This window comes from Cibotium barometz, chromosome 28 (assembly GCF_041138505.1).
Source record: "Cibotium barometz isolate CiBa-2024 chromosome 28, ASM4113850v1, whole genome shotgun sequence".
Classification (NCBI taxonomy): domain Eukaryota; kingdom Viridiplantae; phylum Streptophyta; class Polypodiopsida; order Cyatheales; family Cibotiaceae; genus Cibotium; species Cibotium barometz.
In genome coordinates, this window is record NC_141073.1 from 30,285,634 (window position 1) to 30,300,500 (window position 14,867).

Genomic DNA, 14,867 nt, shown 5'->3' on the forward strand with positions numbered 1-14,867 from the left:
TCTAGTGTCGTGGCAAGGGTTCCATCATGTGAATAGTGCTAGGAAGGCCAAATAGTTACATTCCCTCTCTCTTATATCGCAGTTGTCCTCAATTGCGGAGTACAAGTGTTTAAGCATATCCATATGTTCCAAGTATTAGCCCCATCTGGTGAGCTTGTGCATTTGGACATCCCCCATATCTGTGATGTTATCTGCTCATCCGGCAATAAGTCAATGCCTTATCTTTGACCAATGGCTTGTCTTTGATGGTTTTTCTTCATGACTTGTCAGATGTGATCATGTGCTAGATAAAAGGAATCCATACTTACCTCCTGCAAAAATTAGACAGAATGTAGTCAACAAACAAGTATGCACCATTTGCGTCTATTGGGTATTCCAGGTACTGGCTAGGTAGTTTGGAGCCCAGTGGACTATCACATGTCATAAATCCAAGCATATTTCATGCATCAAAAACAGCACTAAAAAGTCAAAGAAAATTCAAACGTACATCAGTATGTAATGCACATGTAAAGATCCTCCTATTCATAGATTGTCCTATCGTGGTTGAGTATTTGGTCTCATCGGAAACCGCTCCTGAGCTCTCTGGCTTCCCAAGGAAACCGCTCAGTCAATCATAACCACTCATTTGGGCCATCTGGTCCCTATGACCGCCCGAGTGTTCAGGAATAAAGTCATCTGGGCCACGTGGTCTCTCGGACTACCCAAACGTCAAATAGTCATCTGGGCTATCGTGTTGCAGTGACCGCCGGACTATCAAATCCAACACAGTTATCTAGGCCATCTGGTCACTATGACCGCTCGATTGTGAAATCCAAGGCATTTGGCACAAAGGCCGCTCAATGGGTCATTTGGCATCACTGCCGCCCAAATGCAAATCTCGCTCCTTGGGTCATTTGGTATGCAACCTATCCAAACTAGAGCATGTCCAATTAACCATTACATAAGTAAAATAATGATTAATTACATTCCAATGTATATATACAATGAAGAGGGATAGAGATACAACTCTAGCTTTGGAGAGCTACTTTTATTGGCCTAGCATGAGAAAGGACATTGAGCGATATGTCCGAGAATGTTTGGTTTGTCAGAAAGTTAAGTTTGATCGACAAAAGCTAGCAGGACTATTGCAACCATTGCAAATTCCGAATGTTCCTTGAGAGAGTATTGCTATGGATGTTATCTTTGGATTACCAAAGTCAGGAAGTGGGAATGATGGTATATGGACTATTATTGATAGATTCAGTAAGCAAGCCCACTTCATTCCAGTGAAGAAAACGATTTGCACAGAACATATGGTGAGATTGTTTATTTAACAGATTTTCAAGCACCATGGATTGCCTAAGTCCATTGTGGGGAATAGAGATCCTTGGACTACCAATTTCTTTTGGAGAGCTCTTTTCGACAATGTGTGGACAAAGCTGAATTTCTCTTCGGCTTATCAATGATGTATGTTATCGGTTGGACCTTCTAGATCATTGGAGGATACATAATGCCTTCCATGTGAATTTATTGAAACCATATACAGGACCTCTCCTAGAGGAGCCCGTATTGAAGGATCCACTAGAGGTGGAAGAGCAAGAAGAGATTTTGCAACCATAACAGATTGTGTTTCATTCTGTGAGAAAAAGAGGAAAGACAGTGGTGAGAAAGTTCCTCTTGAAATTCAAGAATTAGAGGGAAATGGATGCTAGAGGAGTACTTCAAGGATTATCCATAAATACTTCAAGCTTATGAGGAAGCGGTTGGTCCAGATGTATTCGAAGTACAGACATAGATGTCTTGAGAATATGATAGATTCAAGAGGGAGAAATTATACCTCTAGCTCTCTTCATTGTATATATATATATATATACTAGAATGTAATTGATCATTATTTTGCTTATGTAATGTTTAATTGGACATGCTCTAGTTTGGGTCGGTTGCATACCAGATGGCCCAAGGAGCAAGATATTGTATTTGGGTGGCAGCGATGCCATATGACCCATTGGGTGGCCTTTGTGCCAAATACCTTGGATTTCAGAGTCAGGCGGTCATAGTGATTAGATGGCCCAAATGATTGTATTGGATTTGATAGTTGAGCGGCTGAACACTCGGGCGGTCATAATGACTAGATGGCCCAGATGAGTGGTTATGATTGACTAAGGGGTTTCCTTGGGTAGCCAGATAGCTCAAGAGGGGTTTCCAATGAGACTAAATGCTGGACCATGACATGACAATCTATGAACAGGAGAATCTTTACATATGCATTGCATATTGATGTATGTTTGAATTTCTTTGACTTTTGTGTGTTGTTTTTTGATGCGTGGACACTACATGGATTTATGGGACGTGATAGTCCACTGGGCTCCAAACTACCTAGCTAGTACCTGGAATACCTAGTAGATGCGAATGATGCATACCTGTTTGTTGACTACATTCTGTCTAATTTTTGCAGGAGGTAAGTATGGATTTCTTTTATCTAACACATGTGATAGGTCATGAAGAAAAACCTTCGAAGACAAGCCATTGGTCAAAGATAAGGCATTGAGATGTTGCCAGTTGAGTAGCATCACAGATATGGGGGATGTCTAGATGCACATGAGCAGGACCAAAAAGCAAAAGTTGCTATTTGCTGCTTTTTCAAAAAGCAACTCTAGGGCCAAAAAGCAAGGCCCTAAAGCTAGAAAAGCAAAGCACAAAAGCACTTGGGAAAAGTTGGCCTTATTTGAATAATATTCTATTGTAAAAAGTGAAAAAGAGGAAAACAAAGCAAAAAGTAAAATAAAAGCAAAGCAAAAAGAAAAACAAAAGCATAGATAGCTTTTTGGCAAAAAGTAGGACCCCCTCAGATATAAAACTAGCATGAACCTCTCTCTCTCCATCATCATCCAAATATGGAGTTTCTATCGCTGCCGCCTACTGTCTGCGCCGTACAGCAGGTTCTTCTTTAACTTAATACTCAAGAGAGGCTTATGCTTCTTTTATACTTGGAAAAGCCTTGCTTTTTGCCAAAAAGTAATGCTTTTTCTTTGCTTTTGTCTTTTTATTAAATATTATTAATAATAGCCAAAGTTCTTGATTTGTGCTTTTACAACTTCAGGGCCTTGCTTTTTGGCCCTAGAGCTGCTTTTTGAGAAAGCGGCTTTTAGCTTTTTGGTCCGGCTTAGTCTCCTCTTTCCAATGGTGCCCTTGGCTTGTGCTCAACCGTGTTTGACTTTTTGTTTTTTCCTGCTTTTTGACCAAGAATGGCGCTTTTTCTTAATCAATCCTTATGGACCCTGTCCCCATGTCTTCTTCCACCTGTCTGGTGTCCGGGCATGGATTTCATTATGTGAAATAAAGCTAGGAGGGCCAAATAGTTATAGTCGCCCTCTTCTATGAGGCATATGAGCCATCAGAAGAGCTTGTGGAGATTAGAGGAGGGGGTATCCATTCTCTACTTTAAGGGCTGTCCACTCTTTGCTCATGCATGTGCATGCATGCAACATGCAAAGCTACCTTCATGCCTGCATGTCACATGCAAGCCTACCTACCTGCATACATGCTACATGCAAGCCCATGCAACCATGCAAGTTTATGCAAGCCCATGCAACTATACAAGCAATGTAAGCGCATGGAACCTCATCTTTTTGCATGTGATCTCAGCCACTAGCATGTAAAGCTATCTACGCCACCCAAGTCTATGAAAGAGCACCTACCAGCTAAGAGAAACTCATTCATTTCATTTTTCCTCATGTCTACTTGATGCCTAGAGCTGTGCATCCTACTTCAGCCCTCTCTTGGCACTCCTCTCAGCTAGGCGCCCTGTTTTCAGGCCCCATTCTGAATGTAGTGATTGGTCTTGAGGCATGCCCTGCCTTGCCCTGCCTCACCAGCATGCCAACACATAGTTGTCAGGTACGAAAAGCTTGATTCGGTACGGTACGTTCAAATACGGTCTCGGAATGCACCGCTAAATTTTGAAAATAAAAATACGGTGGAGGTACGGTCCATTTAAAAAATACTTAAAAATAAAAAAATACGGTGGAGGAATAGGGAGATGATTGAGAGAGTCTAGAGGGGAGAGAAGCTTGAGCCTTGAAGGAGAGTTCAAGGGAGAGGATAGACTTGAGTAATGAGCACTTGTGAGTGAAAAAAAGATCAAAAAACAGCCCCAAAAAATGGTGAGAAAAAAGAAGGGGAAAAAAACGGTCGAATCCTAGTTGACCATACCTCCACCGTACTGTACCGAACCGTACGTATCGACCGTACTGAACCGTACCTCCTGGGCAGTGCGCGAACCGGGTGCCACTATGTGCCAACATTATGCTATAGGTGCTTGGGAGGGTGATACTACGTCTACTTTGATGGCAGATCTTGCATCCCCTTCTACTGTGGAGCAAGCTAGATGGGATGGCAAAGATGGCAATGCACATGCTTGAATAGCATTGTTTGTGAAGAGGAGCATAATCGCTCATGTAAGAGTGCTAAGGAGGCTTGGGATGCGCATCATGTCGTGGACAAGGGAAAGCAGGCTGACAGCATGAAGAGCAATCCAACTGCATGTAGGTGATCTTCTATAAGGTGCCTTCAGTCCCTTGCATAAACCATCTCATTCTCTCATATTTTAGCAATAAAACACAGCCTCTGTCATGTGTGCTTGGGTCTTTTGACCTTCATATACATTTTCAGCAAGAGCATTTCATTGTGCTACAGCTCAGCTCAAGGCAACATAAGAAGTCCTCTTCAGCATACATCGTCCTTGTGTTTGGCATTCCACAATCAACCGCCATCAATATTTTTTTTGCATTGTAAAGAAGTTCTCCAAAGCAATGAAGCAAATACTTTTGCTTGTAGGAGGGGGCCCTTAGTTGGTAATTGGAATCCAATCTGGTGTCGACTCTCTATCTCTACGGCTCTATCTCCTATGTATAAAGATTAAAGTGGATTTCTTAAGCTCACTAAAAAAAAGGTATAAAGAGGGCCTTGCTGTGAGTTGCATGATCATATGGACTGCATGTTACATGTTCTAAACTGGGGGGGTGAGTCACAGTTGCATGTCTTCAGTGATTCCGTTTGGGCTGGATGTTACGACACTAGAGTGTACACTAGTGGCTTTTGCATCGGTCTTGGTGATTCATGTATTTCATGGCTCAATAAAAAACAACCAATAGTGGCCACTTCGAGCTGTGAAGTTGAGTACATGGTAGCTTTTATAGCTATAGTTGAGTGTGTTTGGCTTAGATGCCAGATGCCGTTGGTTGAGTTGGGTGTCGAATAGTCGTCCTCCACTACCATATTCATTCGCAGTCAGAGCACATTGGCAGTTGCGAGGAACCATGTGTTCCATGCTCGCTCTAAGCACATTGAGGTGCATTATCATTATGTCAGCTCTCTCTAGGAGAGTTTGGCTTGGTTTATGTGCCTACACATGACAACATGGTAGATTTGTTCACGAAGGCTCTTTCTCGTGAAAAGTTCAAAGCTTTGCGCTTATTGCCCTTAGGGAATTGATTAGAATATTCTTGTACATGTTCACATCATCACTCTAGGGGGGATTTGTAGATTGTGTTATGGTAGTGATATGTGAACTCATTTAGGACCAGGCCGGGGCTCTTTTTCCCTCTTTAGGAGGTTTTTCCCTTGACTGTGTGAACACCCTCTTATCCACATTTTAGGGTGTACTTACCTTTTGTATTTGGCACACATTAATCTACATCGAGTGGTGTGCTCTCTTCCCTCTCACACTTCTCTGCATCTCCATGACTGTGCGTGCGCGTGTTGCTGTTGCTAACACACCCACACCCCCCCCCCCCCCGCCCCCCGCGAAAAAAAGAAAAAGAAAGTGTATTTGCTTATTTGCATTCATATACTGATTTTTTCTATAGGCTGAATGTGTATACAGTAGGACCAAGGTGAGTGCATACCAAAAGGCTCAATCTATACGCATTCACATGAGAAGGCTCGGTTGCAGGAAACGTGGGATGAAGGCGTGGAAACGTCGTTTCCACGTTTCCCCACCAGCCAGCCGTTTCCTATAGCGGGAAACGGCTGGGAAACGGTTGTTTTTAGTGTTCTATTTAAAAGACACGTGGCATGTCAATAAGCGAAAAGAACTGCTGCGAATTTAAAAAAAAAACGAACGGGGCCCAATATTCATAAAAAACGATTCGCCTCCCTGCATAGACTCTGCGCAGAGTTAATGAACCCACAAGCCCACAGTGCGCCAGAGCATTCCACGCTACACTTTCTGCAGATTTATCGTGACCCTTGAAAACGAGGAGCCCGTTTTTTTAAAAAGCCCGTTTGTGGATTTTTTTTAAAAAGCACCGTTTTAATAAAATTAGAAAAAAAAAAAGTTAGCTGAGCCTGCAACGTTGTTAGCTCTCTGTGAGAAACTTAGGCGCACACAGCTCTCTCTCCTTCCCCCTCTCTCTCTCTCTTTCCCCCCTTCCCACCCCTTTCCATGCAAGCACAGGAGGAGCCCCCTTGCCTTTGCTTAAACTGTGCACCCCAACCTCCTTGCATTTGCTTTAACTGTGCGCCAAGAAGGATCATTTTCGAGCCTTGCAAATGTCCCCTTGATCCTAAATACCACCTTACTCTCGCAGATGCTATTCGCCATAGAGCCTTAAAATGCAAATGCATCAATTTAGTTTCTGTCCCTGAGTGGCTTTGTTCGAAACAGCTTCAATTGGAGCAAACTCGCAGGCTTAGAAGGAGAAGAGCCCCTCTTTTTTGCTAACTTCCAATTTCAACCATGTTCTCTTCTTCTTCTTCTGTGGTCCCCCTAATCACGCCCTTCAAGCCTAAAGCACCTCATGCTCCCGAGCCATTGTGGAAGTATGTGACTGAGAATGCAGCATTCGGAAAGGGGGGCAGCAAGAAATGGGAATGTTCTTTTTGCAAAACAAATTTTGCAGGCTCCTATCCACGAGTACGGGCCCATTTACTCGGCATCAAGAACCAAGGCATCCAAGTGTGCTGCAAGGTGTCGACTGAAAATCGAGCAAACATGACTCGAGAAGACCATGAGAGCGCTATCAAGAAGCAAAAGACTGGCAACAATCTAGTCAACAAGAAGCCTACAATGCAACCGTCCGTGGAAGGTATGTTCAAGAATGCATCTCGAGAGGAAGTAGATGAGGCCGTTGCTCGATGCTTTTATGCATGTGGTATGCCGTTTTTTTATGCACGGTCTCCTTATTTTCATGACATGGTGGGTGCAATAGCGTCTTTTGGTAAGGGTTACAAAGCCCCAAACTATGAGAAGCTTCGCACCACACTCTTGGACAAGGAAAAAGACGGTTTGCAGTCGTCTCTCGGGGGTAGAGGCTTCATGGCCACACTTTGGGTGCTCCATTGTGTCTGATGGATGGACAGACACCGCAAAGAGGCCCTTGATTAATTTTATTGTCTCCAGTGCTCGAGGTGTGGTATTCAAGAGATCCATCGATACATCCGGGAGCCAAAAAACAGGGGAGTTTATTGCCTCTGCTCTTTTGGACATCATTAGGGAGGTCGGTGTGGACAATGTGGTGCAAGTAATTACGGATAGTGCTGCCAATTGCAAGCTTGCAGGTCACTTGGTGGAGCAAGCATATCCCCATATTTTTTGGACACCATGTGCAACTCATTGCTTGAATCTTCTACTGAAGGACTTGGTCCTAATCGAGTGGATGGATCGAGCTATCACCCAAGGCAAAGAAGTCCAGCAGTTCATTTCGAATCATGATGCAACAAGGGCCATGTTCAGCAAACACTCCAAGCTCAAGCTCATTAGGCCAGGTGATACTCGATTTGCTTCAAACTTCATGATGTTGCAGAGATTGGTGAAGGTGAAGAGTCCCTTGAAGCAGCTAGTCACAAGCGAGGAGTGGGATGCATGGAAGAGAAACAACGAGTATGCTTTGCACATAGAGATGCAACTCTTATCTACTCCTTTTTGGGAGGACATAGAGAAGTATGTCAAGGTCTTGTGGCCGGTCATGGCAATGCTTCGTATGGTGGATAGAGATGAACCGGTCATGGGTACGGTTTATGAGGGCATTGATCAGATGCTAGAGAAAATCAAGGAGATATTGAAAGAATACATAGATGGCAACGACGAGTACGAGGAGATTCGGGAACTTGCACAAGAGCGTTGGGAAATGCTTCATTCTCCTCTTCATGCAACAGCTTATGTCCTCAACCCAATGTGGTTTATGAAGCGACCATACAAGGACAAGGATGTGATGAAAGGGTGGAGAAAGACGTTGGATAGGGTGGGCAAAGATAAAGATGAGAAGATAGAGTACAAAGCACAATTGTCACAGTACATTGGACTATAGGGGGATTTTGCAGAGTCTTCAGCTTTAGCGGACATGCAAAAGCTTTCTCCTATTGCATGGTGGGAGAACTATGGTACAGGTACTCCTATGTTACAGAGATTGGCTATTCGTGTCTTATCTCAAGTATCTAGTGCTTCAGCATGTGAGAGAAATTGGTCCACCTATGGCTTCATACATTCCATGAAGCGGAACCGGCTGGGTCATACGAAGGCAGATGACTTGGTCTTTGTGCACAGTAATCTTAGGCTCATATCACGGAAAGAGCCCTCGTATTCTTCAGGTCCATGCCAGGCATGGGATGTATTAGAGGAGGATTCTATATATGAGTGTTTTGAGGATCAGTTTGAAGATGAAGGTGTACTTCCCATGTAAACAAGTTTTATCTTTGATTGATTAATGAAATTCAGCCATGATGGTCTTCCATTGTTCTGCTTTGTTTTTCATCTTTTAATGGTGCTTACAGATCAATAATTGAATTTGTACATGTACTTTAATTTTTTTGTAAAAAGATATATTTGTACTTCTGTTTTTTTACCTTAAACTTGAGCCTACCCCCGACGTTTCCTAGTAATTGAGTTTGGCGTTTCCAAACGTTCCCCGGGTCTTGCCGTTTCCTACCAGGAAACGTTTCCTGCAACCCAGTGAGAAGGCTAATCTGTATGTTTACATATATCGTTAGCAAGGATCTTTATGTATGTATGAATGCTTATTTTTCCATCACAAGCCTATATGCCTGTTTATGTATAACCTAAGTGATGATCCTTATGCATGCATGAGTGTTCACATGTACATTACAAGGCTGCATGTATATCCTAAGTAAAGATCTTTACTCAGGCTTGAATGCGTATATGTATATTAAGAGCTTACATGTGTGTACGTATATCTCAAAGTCACAATCTTTATGCATGTGTGAATGCTTAAATGCACATTACAAGGCTATATGAATGTGTACATACGTCTCAAGTGACAATCTCTATGCATGAATGCATTTGTGCACATTTCCAAGTATGTGTACATATATCCTAAGTGATGATCTTATGTATGCATGAATGCATATATGTACATGACAAATGTGTACATAGATCCTAAGTAATGATCTTTATTTATGCATGAATCATTCTCAAGTGTCACTGTAGTCAGTTATGCTCTCATTATGATATTTGGACTTCACAGCTTCGGAGGCTAGGATGCCAGTCATCATAGGCTATGACTTTGAAGGGAAATTGGGGATTGCATTACAGCTTGAGGAGACCAGAGATTCTGACAAACGACCGGAGGGATCTTGGAAGGGGACGATTTGGAAACACCATTCCGACCCCCTTGCTGCTAGAAGAGACGAACCAGAGGGGCTTTATGTTGGAACTGAAATGAGCCTCACCACTTCCCTTTCCCAAACCATACAGAAGGCCCAGTGGAAGGGCTTCAAGGGAGGGATTAGTGATGATGAAGCTGCATTATACACTTTGGTCCATCTGCCACAACGGGTCACAGCATGTGTTCCTAAGAAGGCTCCCATCGGGAAGGCTCATGCTTATTATGTGAGTTGGGTGGTGAATGAAAACCAGGTGCGGATTCTCTCGGCAAGGTACTTTGCTGATGGACGGTTACAGTATGTGAAATCTGGCACTTATGATAAAGGGAAGGCTGAAGCCCAATGAGTAAGGTTTGGTTAGAATTGGTTTGTAAATGTTGTACTGCTTAGGCAACGGTTAGGTTTGCTAGATTATCAAATGTAAATTATTGCTACTGATTGAATTTGCAATTGTGTGCCAGGCTAAGATGGGTTGCCATGTATGGTAGTGTCTTTTGCAGGTTTGGCCAGTATAAGTTTTTTCCTTATAAAAGTGGACATTGATCTTACGAGTGTGTATGGTAGAGGACACTAACTTGGAGAACGCAACGCTGATAAAACATTTTAATTTCGTTCCTTAAAATTTGAACAATCCTTTGTAACTGGAAGTTTGCAATTGCTCTTGTTTCCATCAGCAATGCCTTCATTGGTGGAAGCTCTCGGGACTAACAATGAACCACTTGTTTTTGACAATATTTTAAGTTGAACTTTTAGTCTTTTCAAGTGAACATTCATCTCATCAATTGACCAAGTGGAGTTGTCTCCTTAATCATGGCCATAGATGAGGGGCTGATGTTTGGTCTCAATGGTTAACTCGGACCGAGAACATCAGGATGGAACTTCTGAATGGCCATATTATTGCGAAGAGTTCGTTTTCATTAGTCCAGTATTCAACCTGTCTGTGTCAATCTTCTACTAACCATTTTCTTCTTCATGCAATAATACAATCCCCCATCCCAAATTGAATGCATCAAAGGTTTGTGAAAAATAGGGTATAGTAATGTGACCTTTTATCAACTTTATAAGTTGATCAAAAGCTCCCACACATTGACTACTCCTTCGGTTTGAAGGTTCTTACCTCTTGAAGGGCTTTCACACACTAAGGAGAACCAACAATTAAAGGCATGTTAATGTATGGCATATCAAAGTGTTGAATGTGCATTTCTCCACAGCTTCAACCTACATCTCCTCCACAAAGAACAAGACCTCAAAGAGCAGGTTGTCACCTTCAAGAAAGAGTGAGCTGCCAAGCGGATGTATGGTGAATTTCCATACTGTTGAACTGCATCCTTGTTGGCAAAAGCGGCACGATCTCTCACAAGGATGCTAAACTATTGAGGTATCTTCACAAATCACCCATCTAGTCATGTTGCTCCTTAGGGTGTCACAGTTCTGCAAGCTAGTCTTTACGTTGGCGTGTTCAAATCAAGAGCTTACCTTAGCCTTGTTGAAGCATGTGTCATTGGGTCTTGACTTCCAAGCTGCAAACTACAACTTTCCTATGTGGGTGTGCTAGCTCATCCCATCGCGTCCTCACACTGAATGCTCCTTTGTCAATTTCCTTGTGAGTTCTCTATGGCTTGATGCATGTAACAAGAGATTCATCTTCGTGGTAGTACTCTCTCACAAAAGGCGGGGGAAGAAGAAGAAGCTAATGCAAGACAAAAACCTACAGTCAAACCTATCTCTAGACAAAAACCTACAATCAAACCCATCTAGCATGCATCCATCAAGCAAGCAAGAATCAATGCCATACAAGAAAGCAAGAAGAGGGTAGAGGAGAGCTCCGAAGTAAAGTATTGCAAGGGAATGATTGTGTATTGTTTATTGTAAAAAATGTCTTATGTAGAAGTGACGAGTTTTCACACTAGGTCGGCCAAACGTAAAAATAGTCCGGTATCTATTACTGGTCTTAAGAAACTATGTGTACTAAGTCCTTAGACTTTCACTTTGACATTAAGCCTAGGGTAATGCTACTTTATATGTTCCAATGCTATCTTACAACAGTTAAGTGCCAGTTCGAGTAGGTAAGATAGCAAAGCGCCTTACAGTAGGTTAGGCGGGTAAAACCATGTTAACCTGTGAAGTGGTTAACATATCCCATTTCCTAACGGTGATCGTGTCCTCGCGTCACCCAAGTCGGTGGTAAAGCTATTGTTGGGGTGGAAGGTGTGGAGGATCGAGGATATGCCATGAAGTTGGCTTTCGAGATTAAGTGGTATAATTTGGGATAGATCCGCAATCAAATGTAGGGCAAAGTAGTGGAAAGCTTTAGGTAGGCCAAACTTAAAAATGGTCTGGTCTTTTATTACTAGTCTTAGAGTAGGTCGGGTGGGTGAAACCATATTAACCTATGGAGTGATTAACATATCCCTTTTCCTAATGGTGATCACATGCTCACATCACCCAAGTCGGTGGTAAAGTTGCTACTGGGATGGAAGGCGTGAAGGGTCTAGGATATGCCATGAAGTTGGGTTCTGAGATGAAGTGATATAATTTAGGACCGATCCGCGAATGCAAGGCAAAGCTTTAGGTAGACCAAACTTAAAAATGGGCAGGCCTCTATTACTAGTTTTAAGCAACTATGTGCACTCAATTCGTAGACTTTTCCTTTGATATTAAGCGTAGAGTAAGGCCACTTTATATGTTCCAACGCCATCTTACAAAAAGTTAAGTGCCTGTTTGAGTGGGTAAGATGGCAAAGCGTCTGACAATAGGTCAGGTGGATGAAACCATGTTAACCTACGGAGTGGTTAACATATCTCCTTTTCAGATGGTGACCGTACGCTCGTGCCACCGAAGTCGATGGTGAAGTTGCTGCTGCTGTGATGGAAGGTGTGGAGAGTCTAGGATACGCCATGAAGTTGGCGGACGATATTTAGTGGTATAATTTGGGATCGATCCACAACTAGATGTAGGGCAATGTGGTGGGAAGCTTTAGGTAGCCCTAATAGTAGATAACTTGTTGAGGCGGCATGGAAAGTGATGGACGATATAGAGGTTCTTCATGGAAGGTCTCAGCTATGGTGGAAATGGTGTGGGTTCTTCAACATGAGGTGGTGTGTAGAAGCGGTCTGCACCCTATGATTGGTGGAATGAGCACCATGACCACCATGGAATTATTTGCATGGATAGATGGCGGTCCGGATCTTCATGGCATGACATGACAGTATGTCTCGATCTCACCATGTGATGTTGAGAGATGAGGCTTCTTCGTGGCAAAAACATCGATGATGGCGAGGTTGTGTAATTGGAGTCGAAGCAAAGGTGACATTCATTGTAACTCTTTGAAGGTACTTGTCGGGTTGAGGGTCCTCTAGGCAATGGGTCGTACCATGGGTGAGTCTTGCATCTCACCATGGACCCCCATCTAGAGATGTACCTGGAGGGTTGTTGTAGACAAGGTTAGTTGCAGGTGCAAGTGTTTGTGTGTGTGTCGTGATGTGCGATAAGAGAAAAAAAATGTGATGCTCATAGTGAAATATGTAGATGAAATGCATAGGCAATGGGCACAGTGTACCCGTGTGTGTACACTTCTCTAAATAAAGGCATCTCCAACTCAACTACTTTCTTTGACTCTCTTGGCTACTTTCTTTGACATTTACTTAACATCCCTTTTCTTGGGGAGCCAAAATCACTAGATTGTTTTAGGGATGTCAGTGGGCTTTGCGCATGGCTGTGTCCATAGCTACAAAGGAGTTGGGCGGCCTTTGTGAGGGATTTGATGTTATCAAGCACTTGGGATAGAGGCAGTGTGGATCAAATGGGTGGCATGGTCGAAGATGAGGCCATAGAAGGTTCTTGTTGATTTGAGTTAAGTCCAGGTGATGGGTCTTACCATGGGCCAAGTTTGCACCCCCACCATGGTCTCCCTATCTAGAAATGTGCCTCAAGGGTTAACGTTGATGAGGTTAATTCAGGTTTGTGAAAGAATAGTGTCTATGTGTCTATTATATGCAGAGCCCATGGGTATATTACAGGTGGCATACATAGGTTGGACAAAAGGTGAGTTCATGTAGAAGCATCGAGTGCAAACTCCAACACTTTGCTTTATTTGATACTTTTCATTTTGGTTTCTTCAACTTTTATACATCGTTTTAGATAGGGAATTGGTTGTTGATGTGTAACAAGGTTGGTTGATAAGAAGGTTGGGTTATCCATGAGAATGAAAAAATTTAGGACACCCTTTATGTCATGTACATTGGTAAACTGTAAACTATGACATGGCCGAATGGATCCGGGCACTTTTTAAGCCTCTTTTTGAAGTGTTGGTGCCTTTTTGGCCTGGTTGCTTGAAGCATGGCGATATTGGTGAAAATAAGTGAAACATTATAGAGCTTGCACGGCTTCAAGGTGAAATGTCGGATTGTCGAACAATGCCAACCTTGGCATGCGGCTTTGCATTGACCTGGACATCTCGACCTTGTTTGATAAGCATGGTTGTGTATATGTTTTACATTGGAGGGAGATGTGGAGCCGGATTGATTCTTAGACTTTTGTTGGCTTCAGTTGCGTTGCCGGCTATTCATCGCAGCTAGGTTCTCTTCTTGGGAGAGGTTTTCATGTGCCCTCTCGCCCTCTTTCTCTTCCTCTTTCTCGTTCTTCTCTTTTCTCTTGCTCTCTTTCTTTTTCTCTCTCTTTCTCTTTCTTTCTTTTTCTTTCTTCTTCTCATCTTTTTTCTTGTTCTCCTTCTCATATTCTTATTAATATTATTTAGAAATAAATATTGAAAGATAAAAATGTATATTTTGTTGATTTTTTTTATTTTTATAAGAGTTTTCTTAAAAAGTTTTTTTTTGTCATAACATGGTGACGTGAGCCTACGTGATGATGTGACACTTTTTTAGGTGATGATGTGGTAACGTGCGCCTCCGTGATGATGGGGCACACTTGAGCCAACACGATAGCATGATGTTTTTTTGGGTAGGATGATGATGTGGCAACATGAGTCTGTGATGCTGTGGCGATATGAGGCTACATGATGATGTGACACTTTTTTTGTTCAATATTTTTTAAAAGCTTTTTTTGGGTGATGATGTGGCAATGTGAGCCTATGTGATGACATGGTGCACACATGAGCCAACGTGATGACATGTAACTTTTTTTCAAAGATTTATTTTTGGGTGATGATATCGCAATGTGAATGTATGTGATGATGTGGTGACATGATCCTCGTGATGATGTGGTACACATGAGCCAACATGATGATGTGGTAAGGTTTATTTTTT

General features: G+C 42.6%; 1 protein-coding gene and 1 pseudogene across 2 annotated transcripts in view; both read left to right on the forward strand.

Moving 5' to 3' along the window:
- The window catches only part of LOC147622732 (uncharacterized), a 51,762-nt gene extending 41,614 nt beyond the window's left edge, over positions 1–10,148 (forward strand). For both annotated transcript variants that reach the window (XM_086822358.1, XM_086822359.1), the window contains exon 3: positions 9,462–10,148. In XM_086822358.1, coding sequence (XP_086678484.1) covers positions 9,462–9,946 — 485 coding nt within the window. In that variant the 3' untranslated portion in view covers positions 9,947–10,148. The remainder of the gene's footprint in view (positions 1–9,461) is intronic.
- LOC147622733 (uncharacterized) lies at positions 5,928–8,928 on the forward strand (annotated as a pseudogene).
- Positions 10,149–14,867: the final 4,719 nt, after the last annotated feature.